General features: G+C 35.1%; 1 protein-coding gene across 1 annotated transcript; it reads right to left on the reverse strand.

Annotated features, from left to right (window-relative positions):
• Positions 1-5236: 5236 nt before the first annotated feature.
• On the reverse strand, positions 5237-7043 carry LOC149192387 (uncharacterized). Its single transcript, XM_089406920.1, has 3 exons — positions 7033-7043; positions 6560-6753; positions 5237-5562 (listed from the first exon to the last, which is right to left on the reverse strand). The coding sequence occupies exons 1-3, from the start codon at positions 7041-7043 to the stop codon at positions 5237-5239; spliced, it is 531 nt and encodes a 176-aa protein (XP_089263046.1).
• Between the last annotated feature and the right edge of the window lie 4573 nt (positions 7044-11616).

Below are 11616 nucleotides of genomic sequence, written 5' to 3' on the forward strand. Positions count from 1 at the left end.
TCTCTCTGATCATCGACAAGAAAATGAAGGAACAACAAAAGCATTCGCCTATCTCATTTCTGCAATGGGTCCGGCAAAGAATCGACCGCCAGCAACTAAGTTTGTTAAAAGATTAGAAGAGATCCCTGAAATCTCTCTCCCCCCCACTCTCCCCCGTAGAGCAGCTCTGTCCCTGGCGGAGCGTGGATTAGTTGGGCAGTGTATTCAGTTATGGCCCTCACCTAAGACCATCCAAAAATGGGTAGAAAGGAACTAGACTGTGTCAATAAATGAGAAAATTTCAATCAGGTTTTGTGGAAGAGGGTACTACACCTTCCACTTTGAAAATAAGGAGGATCGTGATCTGATATTTAGGAATGGCCCATACTTCATGGATACAAGAGGACTGTACCTAAACAGATGGACACCAGATTTTGATCCAGAAATGGATGTACACAGCGCTATCCCAGTCTGGGTCAAGTTGTCGCACCTTCCCCTCCACTGCTGGGGAGACAATTTAGTTAAAGCTATAGGAAATGCAGTCGGGAAATACATAGACAGGTGCAAACCAAAGGAAAATATGCATGCTTGTGTCAGAATCTGCGTAGAAGTGGATCTAGGGAAAGGGCTTCCAGAAGTGATCAAAATCAAAGTGGATCAATGGACGCATATTCAACAATTGGATTATGAAAAATTCCCCTTCAAATGCAATGTATGTCACGAATATGGTCATTTTGCTAATAGATGTACAAAAAAGAAAAAGAAAATGAAAATGAAAAGGTTGAAGATCTGGAAAACAAATGGGAATAGGCTAAAAGAAAGAAGACAACCAACAAACAACCCACCCATCCTTCTTCACAGCCCCTCGCATATTTTGACCTCCTCCCTCTATCACCAAAAGCAGACAACAATCCTCTCATTAGCCTAAATCCTTTTGGGCCATTGGACCCCTCAGCCCCCCCATCCCCCAAACACAGATCCAGATCCATGTCCCCCCCCATACTCTCAACCCCCCAGCATCCCCTCCGATCTCAAACACTCAATCTCCTCCCCCTCCCTCAGTAGACATAATTATAACAAGAAATCAGTCAAAGGAAACACTTCAAAATGTAATACAACAAAAAAAAGCAGGAAGAAAGTCAAACAAAGAACTGAGGGATGAAGCGGCAACAAAGGAAATGGCATTAGGAACACAGCAACCAATGGAATCCTTCCTGGGAAGAAGCTCAGGAAACAATGATAAAAGCCAACAAAGAGGGAAAGGTCCCTTGCACCACCCAACAAGCAAATAATGATAGTGGTCTCCTGGAATTGTCGAGGAATGGGATCACCCTTTAAAGAAAATGCCACAAGAGACATTCTGGCAAAAGAAAATCCAGACATTCTTATGATTCAGGAGACCAAAACAAATAGCCATGAAACGGAAAATATTAAAAAAAAAATTCAAAAATTATGAAGGGGAAGCAATACAGGCAATAGGAGCGTCAGGAGGAATCTACACAATATGGAAGAAAGGGCTCTGGGAATTGATACAACAAAAAAAAGATCAGCACTGGATACAAACAGACCTAAAGCAAATAAGCACAAAAGAGAAGTACAATGTCATAAACATATATGCCCCCAACCACTACAAGGAAAAAGAGCAATGTTGGGACACCATAAAGGAAGCACTAAAATAAAGACAAACTGGGAAAATAATTCTCGGAGGGGATTTAAATTTGGTAAAAATTATAGAAGAAAATTTTGGAGGGATATATCACACAGACCCATCTAGGGATGCTCTGGAAGAGATAATGGAACAACACAACTTAATAGACATTCCCCCAAACAATGGAAAATATACCTGGAGCAACAAAAGAGTGGGCAAAAACAACATTAAAGAAAGGCTGGATAGAATTTTGATTCAAGAAACAATGTACTCAAGCCTGGAAGCTAGTAAAAAAGACAATTCCTTTAATAAACAACTATATCTCTAAAATTCGATGCAATGGAAAAATAATATCAATTTGGGAGGAAAAATTATGGGAAAAGAACCACTAAAAACTCACCCAGAAATTGAAGGCATTCAAAAATGGATGAGAGGAAAAGGTCTAAATACTCTTCACTCAATCTCTCTTTGGAATCAGAGAGAATGGCAAGATTGGCAAATCTTAACAATCCCTGCAAATTTGGAGGTGCAATGGAGCAAATTAAGGCAGCTTCTTAAAGGGGCAGCACCCATAAACTATGATGAAGAAGATGACTTCCTCTAGGATCCAAGTGGTAGAAAATACACAGTCAAGACTGGATACAAAATCCTACAAGAACAATCAAATCAACAAGACTGGGGTTTTTGGAAGACAGTTTGGAAATCAGAAATTTTCCCTAAGATCAAAATGTTTATATGGACTCTCTTAAAAGGGAAGATCTTGACCAGTGAAAGCTTAAAAAATAAAGGCTTCCAAGGCCCATCACGATGCCCAGTGTGCTTGCAAGCTGAAGAAACCATTCAACATTTATTTCAAGACTGCATCTTCGCCAGAGAGTGCTGGCAACAACTCATAAGCCCTCTTGAAATCAGTATAAATTTTGAAAAGCCTCTAGCGGATTTTCTCCAAACCTTGGAGAAGGCCTATCCATACACAACAAAGAGGAAAGTCATGATACGGAGGATCTGGAAGTGCATCCTAGTAGTTCTATGTTGGCAAATTTGGTTGACGAGAAACAAGTGCATTTTCAAAAACCAAACTCCAAGAATAGGGAAAACCCTCTCAAAAACATGGGGATTAACTTCTGAAATCCTTAATGTCAAAGGAACAACATCAACAGACTACAACACTCTTCAACAAGAAGAGAGAGTTTGGCTTAACAAAGCCATAATAAATAACAATGGACAAAAAGGACAAAGGAGGACAACTTTAGAAAATAGCTGGAAAATGAGAATGAATGAAGAGGAACTCGCAACTTGGAAACAAAATCAGAGAAGATATTGTCTCTACTTTGATGGGGCTTCAAAACATAATCCTGGAAAGGCAAGTGCAGGGGGAATTATTTGTGATCCGGATGGGAAAGAAAATGTTACATATAAATGGGGACTTGGAGAAGTCTCAAATAATAACGCTGAAGCCTACAACTTGTTAATGGGAACAAGAATAATAAAAAAAAGAGCGATACAAGATCCCATTATAATAGGAGACTCAACCATAATAATAGAGGCAATGGCCCGTCACAAAAATCCAAGCAATGAGTTCATGAACATAATATATAGGAGAATCAGGAAGAATTTAGAAGGCTCAGGAGATGTGATCTTTAGACATGTCTTGTGAACTCACAACCAAAAGGCAAACCATTTCGTTAATCAAGCAATGAAAAGAAATGAAGGGAGCGTTCAGGAAAACAAAGAGGAATATCACAACTTTGTCCCATAAGCTCCATCAAAAGATCACAAGCATGAATTCTATCAAAAAAAAAGAACAAAGAGAATTCCTAAAAGAAATTAAAAAAAATCAGTCAGAACTCAACAAAAAACATATCTCTGCAATAATAAGCAGAAAGTCACGAGAATTTAGAGGAAACATCATAGAAGATCAAAAAATCTCAATAGTGCTGGCAGCAAGGAAGATTGCTATCTTGGTCACAAGAACCACGCAACAATCCATCTCATCGGTGAAGGGCATTGGGCAGCCTCTACAAATACACTTGGAAACGCAACATTTCCCGCAACTCTAATCCAAGGCAAAGTTGTATGTATGACTCGCTCCTCATATCCCTTGTTCTGCTCCAAGCGCCTCCACCTTCTTTAAATCCCTCCCAGTCCACTCTTCACTGCCCACAAAACCTACATCCCGTCATCTAATCCAAACTTCCATCCAACCACGTTGTGCAAATCCCTAGTTTCCAACCTCACTCTTCCACAAGCTATCATTTCCGCCTCTCAACTTCTCCCCCCTCAATGCCCATCCTTCTTGACTGTCACACTCATGATCGTCAAGATTTAGCAATCAGTAAATTTCATAACAAAAGGCAAGCAAGCAGTAACAACAGAAGAAGGAATATCTCAGGCAAAACAAGACATAGGAAGCATAGCAACACAGGGAACAACAAGCAACACAAGAGGAAGAAGAAGAAAACAAATCAAATGGAATTCAACCCGATTGAAAAGGCAACAAGGAATGATGCATGCCCAACATGCAAAGCGAACAAATTTATGATCCATCGACTACAAGAGTCACTGAAAGAAATCAGATCTAAAATGGGATTGGAGTATAGCTACCAGAAAAGGAACATGGAAATGCATAAAGAAGAGATCATGGCGCTAAAAACTAAATACAAGCACTTAGAGGAAGCAGTGACATACTACAAAAACAAAACCATGAGCAACGAAGGAGAGAACTCGATGAACTATGACAAGAAGAAACAACCATCTCATGAGAAGTCAGTCTACAAGCCATGAAAAATTATCAGAAAATCAATGTTATGTAAATTTGCTTTATTAGTAGGTCAATATGTTAGGTAGTACTCAAGAATAGTTATAAAAATATATGAAGTTTCAAAATCATGCATAGGAGAAGGGACTGCGCTCCCTTCTCATTGCTTAGTTTCTTTCTATGCTACAGTCGATTATAATAAGAGCTTGCTCCACCACAACTTTTGGTAATATATCCACTATCCAATCTTGTTAAAAAATGAAAAAGAAAAGATTATTAAACAAATGAAATTGAGAACCAAATAAGAACCAAATGAAATTGAATTTGATGGTTCCTTTCTTCAAGACCTTACGTTCTCAATGGTTAATAGAACCCCAAGGAAGAGTTACAGAAAAGGAATCAGAATCAAGAGGATACTTGCAAAAATCCACAATTTGATCAACGCCACACTTGCTCGAAATACAAAGAAACAATTGTTCATAAGTAGAATCCATCTTGTGAGCAATGAACAACAATCCAAACCCATCCCCAACAACTCTCTGCAATGCCCTCTTCAATGATTCAAACATCGGACTGAACGTATAACCCAATTCCGAACTCACGATCACACTCTTTCGAATACTATCAAAATGAGTGGCCAACAATGGCTTCCCACATAGCATGGTCTCTATGAGCATATGGTCAAGCCCCTAAGACCTCAGTGTAGGGTTCATAAATATATCCAAAACATTATAGAAATCCTTGAGCTGAGCTGAGCTCAAGGGACCCAACACCTTAACATTAGGCCCCAGCTCTTTGTACCTATTGGCCCAGGGTCCATTCCTAGTAATCAAAATGTATATATCTTCATTTTATTTGGTGGCTAAAAGCTCCTTAAGAACCCTAAAATCCAGCCGGTAGCCCTTGTCCTTGACTAGACTTCTGGTCATTCCCAGAACAAGTTTGGCCTCCAAAGGCACATTGTATTTCTGATGAAACGCTCGGCCCTTGTCGCTGTCAGGCGTGAATCGGGCTTTTTCCACACCGTTCACTATGATATGAACATTCTTCAAGGGTAACATGTACGTGATCCTCAGCGCTTCCCCCACATAGTCGCTGGTTTCCACATGGTGTTGATAGTCGGGAAAGAATTTGATCTCCTTCACAACTCTCAGGATCCGCTCCCGTAGAGCCCTGTCTAGTGTCAATGTCTAGGGCTCATCAGGGCCCCTGCTGATCTCTTGCAAGATGTCGGAGTGGAGGATCTCATACCCAATTTCGTGCCACATCGATACCATGTTGCACAAGTTGTGGGCCTTGTGGTGATCCAGGCAAATGATCTCGGTGTGTATGATGTTGAATCCCTTATCTAGGCTTGCGTTCACTTTGTGAAAATATTCCCAAGCTTCGCATCTGTTGAGATACATTTGTACATTTTACAGTCCAGTTCAGCAGAAATATAGTTGAATTTAATTTGATTATAAATTTAGGGAATATTTGGGATATGAGTAAAGTTCTCAATTTTTTCTTATTTAAAAATATTTTCAAAATTTATCATTAATTTAAAATATAACAGCGATATATTAAAATTAAACTAAACTAAATTAGTTTTATAATCAAATATAACACTAGCCACACTAAAGTTAAATTAAACTAAATTAGTGATTATTGATGGTGTATATTAAATGTATAAATCAAAATATATAGTTGAATTTAATTTGATTATAGATTTGGAAAATATTTTGGACACAGTAAAGTTTTCAATTTTTTTTTTTTAAATATTCTCAAAATTTATTATCAATTCAAAATATTCTCAAATTTTGTAATCAATATATAATCATATGCCAAAACACTCAAGGAAGGAAATGATTTTTTTCCGAATATTTTTTTCTAACCAATTTTTTTTGTGCTGAACTTATTTATACATTTAAAAATACATTTTAAAGGATAAAAAATCACAATCTTACTAATTGTGACTCAACACTAACTCTTCTATAAATTAGACTAATATACAAAAATATCCCTCAAATCCACCATCAATATAATATACCAAAATATTCATCAAATCTACGATCAATATAGCTAATAAAAATTCATACAGGAAAAATTCATGAAATATCAATACAACCTCATCTTGCTACTACAATCTAAACTCGTGTTAAAATTTTACCTATCACTCCAGTGAAAGTGCATACACTTGTCTTCTTTATCGTCCTTGACCTCGACCTTGGACCCTGCGGTGAACAGATGCACAACATGGCCTCGCTTAGCGAGGGCCCGGTTCAAAGTCTGAGCATGGTGTTCCAGCCTCCCAGCCATGCCCTTGGCCGGAAATTTCTTCACAAATAAGGCGATGTTGAGGCGCTTTCGAGGTGGGTTGGGGTCGAAACTGAGCTCGTTCCATGAAGTTTCCAGCAGACGAATATCCCCAGAGTAGGGAGCTAATCTGTGGGATCCTTAGTTTGGCTACTAGAGATGCTTTTCATTGCAGAGTCGCTAAATTTGACACTGTCATTAGAAGATCGGAGATGGAGAATAGCAGTGGGGTGTAGACGATTACTGAAGAGATGAGCAAAAATATCCAGAGGAAGTACCAGGAACACCAAAGTTTCTTCAACATCCATCGATCCATGGATCAAATTTCTTCCATATTATTGTTCATATCTACCCCATCTCCATCTTCGCATATTAATAATTCGAGTCATTCAAGGCATTTATTTTGAAGAAACTACATTGTTTGTAGTTTGATTCGGCCCTTCGCAGAAGTCTCGTTTGTCATGCTTTGTGTACCTTCTGAGTATCATCTAATAACGTTCACTAATTTGTTTTGTGTCCGTTCTTGTAGTCATGTGGTCACATTCTCGACGCAGTCTGCTGTTCTTGCATTCGATTTATATCCCGTGGTTACCATGACACCAAACAAAATTCTGATTTGACTTTTGTGCTTTGCTATTCTACTAGCTCGGCATAACGTACATAAATAGATGACAAAGTATGTTCAGTGGAAACTAGGTTAATTTTTATTTCAATATTTTCAATCTCAAGGATTAAAAATAAGTTAATTTGAATAAAAAATAATAATAATAATAGGATTTGATTTATTCAAATTTATTTGAATTGATTTTAGGTTGATAGTGTTTATGGTATATGAAACATATATACAACCACAGTTTCTAATGTGATTAATATACTGAAGCATATATATAACCACATTTTCCAATGTCATTGATGTAGGCCAATAGACTTATATCAACCACATTAACAATTATTATGTATATTTTTTTAAAGAACAATTGTTTATGATTATTAATAACTATATAAATAATAACAACCATATTCTTATATATTTGTATATTTATGATTATTATATTAATATTATATTATATATTAAAATAATATTAAGTTACTCTATAATATTTTGTTTAATATTATTTAATTTTTTTAATTTTAAATTATTTAATATAATTTAAATATTTAATAATAATATTAACTCATAATAATATTAGTAATATTAATTAATAATAATAGCCTTAATAACAATAATTAGTTAATAATAATAATAATTTCTATTCATTTTTTTAAAAAATGTAAATAAATAATTACTTATTGTATTAGAAAAACTTAAATTTAATATTGTTTTTAGAAAAAATATAAATATTTTTATTTTATAAGTTAGAATATAAAAATAATAATTTACTAATAATAATTAATAAATAACAAATAATAGTTAAATAGTTAATTATTGTTAAACAATAATAATATTTTTTAATTAAATATTATTAAATAATAATAATATGAATATTAATTAATTAAATAAAATTAATAATAATTAATTCTTTGTCACAATGTGACGTTGGACCATGGTTGATCGTGGTTGTCCATGGTTGATTTTCATATTGAGACAATCTTTCTCACAAGCAACATTTGAGCATGGTTGACATGGTTGATTATGATTCACCATGTTTGACCCAAAGGAATAACAAACCATTGGGATTAATATTAAAAACCTAAGATTGACCACGATTGACCATGGTTGACAATGTTTGATTCTATAAAACATGGTTGACCATGATCAACCATGGCTGACTATGATTTTTATATGGAAACATTTTTTGTCACAATGCAACATCCCACCATGGTTGACCATGATTGATATTATAAATCCAAGTTAATAATAAACCCAAGGGATTGATATTATGAACCCAAGGGATTAATACTAAAACCCCATGATTGACCATGGTTGACAATGGTGGACCATGATTGATATTATAAACCTAAGGGAATAATAAACCCAAGGGATTAATATTATAAATTGAAAGGAATAATAAACCCAAGGGATTAATACTAAAACCCCAAGGGATTGTGAAACCAAGGGAATAATATTAAAAGCAAGGGACTAATATTATAAACCCAATGTATAAAAACCCTAGATAAATATTAAAAATACTAAAATAAACATGGTTGAGCACGGTTGATTTTCATATTGAGACAATCCTTGTCACAATGCGACATTGGACCATGGTTGACTATGGTTGAACATGGCTGATTATGGTTAACTATTGTTGAATAATATTAAACCCTAGGAATATGAACCCTTAGATCAATTAACCAAAGGGATTGATATTATAAACCCAAGGGAATAATAAACCTAAGGGATAACAATTATAAATCCAAGGTATATAAATGCTAACATCAATATTATAAACCCTAAAATAAACATGGTTGACCATGGATGATTTCCATATAGAGACAATCCTTGTCACAATGCAATGTTGGACCATGGTTGACCATGATTTATTTTTGTATCGAAACAATATTTGTGAGAACGCAACATTACACCATGGTTGATTTCCATATCCAGCCTTGTTTGACCATGGTTGGTTATGATTGACCATGGTTGACAATGATTAATATTATAAACCCAATGGATTTATATTATAAACCCAAGGGAATAATAAACCCAAGGGATTGATACTAAAACCCCAAGGGAATAATATCAAAGCCAATGGACTAATATTATAAACCCAACGTATATAAGCCCTAAGATAAATATTATAAACACTAAAATAAACATGATTGACCATCATTGATTTTCATATTGAGACAATCCTTATCACAATTCCATGTTGGACCATGGTTGACCATGATTGACATCATAATAAACCATGGTTGACCGGGGAATAATAAACCCAAGCGATTGATATTATAAACCCAAAGGAACAATAAACCCAAGGGATTAATACTAAAACCCCAAGGGATTATGAACCTAAGGGAATAATATTAAACCCAAGGGACTAATATTATAAACCCAAGGTATAAAAAACCAAGGGATAACATTATAAACCCAAGGTATATAAACTTAACATCAATATTATAAACCCTAAAATAACGTGAGGGAATAATATTAAACCCAAGGGACTAATATTATAAACCCAAGGTATAATAAACCTAAGGGATAACAATTATAAATCCAAGGTATATAAACTTAACATCAATATTATAAACCCTAAAATAAACATGTTGACCATGGTTGACTTCCATATAGAGACAATCCTTGTCACAATGCAACATTGGACCATGGTTAACCATGGTTGACCATGATTGATTTTCATATCGAGACAGTCTTTGTTAGAATCCAACGTCAGACCATTGTTGACCATGGTTGATTTCCATATCCACCCTTGTTTGGCCATGGTTGAACATGGTTGGTTATGATTGACAATGGTTTGAAATGATTAATATTATAAATCCAATGGATTGATATTATAAACCCAAGGGATTAATACTAAAACCCCAAGGGATTATGAACCCAAGGGAATAATATTGACCATCGTTGATTTCATATTAAGACAATCCTTATCACAATTCCATGTTGGACCATGGTTAACCATGGTTGACATCATAATAAACCATGGTTGATAGGGAATAATAAACCCAACGATTGATATTATAAACCTAAAGGAACAATAAACCCAAGGGATTACTACTAAAACCCCAAGGGATTATGAACCTAAGGGAATAATATTAAACCCAGGGGACTAATATTATAAACCCAAGGTATAAAAACCCTAAGATAAATATTAAAAATATTAAAATAAAATGGTTGAGCACAGTTCATTTTAATATTGAGACAATCCATGTCACAATGCAAAATTGGACCATGGTTGACCATGCTTGAACATGGTTGATTATGGTTGACCATTGTTGAATAATATTAAACCCTAGGAATATGAACCCTTACATCAATAAACCCAAGGGATTGATATTATAAACCCAAGGTAATAATAAACCTAAGGGGTACAAATTATAAACTCAAAGTGTATAAACCCTAACATGAATTTTATAAACCCTAAAATAAACATGGTTGATGTGACCCATAGAGAGACATTCCTTGTCACAATGCAATGTTGGACCATGGTTAACCATGGTTGACCATGATTGATTTTCATATCGAGACAATCTTTGTCAAAACATAACGTTGGACCATGGTGACCATGGTTGAACATGGCTAGCTATGATTGACTATGGTTTACCATGATTAATATTATAAACCCAATGGATTGATATTATAAACCCAAGGGATTAATACTAAAACCCCAAGGGATTATGAACCCAAGGGAATAAGATTAAACGAAAGGGACTAATATTATAAACCAACATATATAAACCCTAAGATAAATATTATAAACGCTAAAATAAACATGATTAACTATGGTTGATTTTCATATTCAGACAATCCTTATCACAATTCCATGTTGGACCATAGTTGACTATGGTTAATTTTGAAATCGAGACAATCTTTGTCACAATGCGACGTTGGATCATGGTTGATTTTCATATCAAGACAATTTTTGTCACGACGCGACATTCAAACATGTTTGACCACGGTTGACTATGGTTGACCATGTTTGATTCTATAAAACATGGTTGACCGTCATCAACCATAACTCACCATGGTTGACCATGATTGTCCATGCCTTTTATATGGAAACAATTTTTGTCATAATGCAAGATCCGACCATGATTGACCATGGTTGACCATGATTGATATTATAAACCTAAGGGTTCATAATAAACCCAAGGGATTGATATTATAAACCCAAAGGAATAATAAACCCAAGGGATTAATACTAAAACCCCAAGGGATTATGAACCCAAGGGAATAATATTAAACCCAAGGGACTAATATTATAAACCCAAGGTATAAAAACCCTTAGACAAATAATAAAAATACTAAAATAAACATGGTTGA

Source organism: Pinus tabuliformis, chromosome 2_2 (assembly GCF_031772625.1).
Source record: "Pinus tabuliformis cultivar Carrire ecotype Pingquan chromosome 2_2, CPIR1, whole genome shotgun sequence".
Classification (NCBI taxonomy): Eukaryota; Viridiplantae; Streptophyta; class Pinopsida; order Pinales; family Pinaceae; genus Pinus; species Pinus tabuliformis.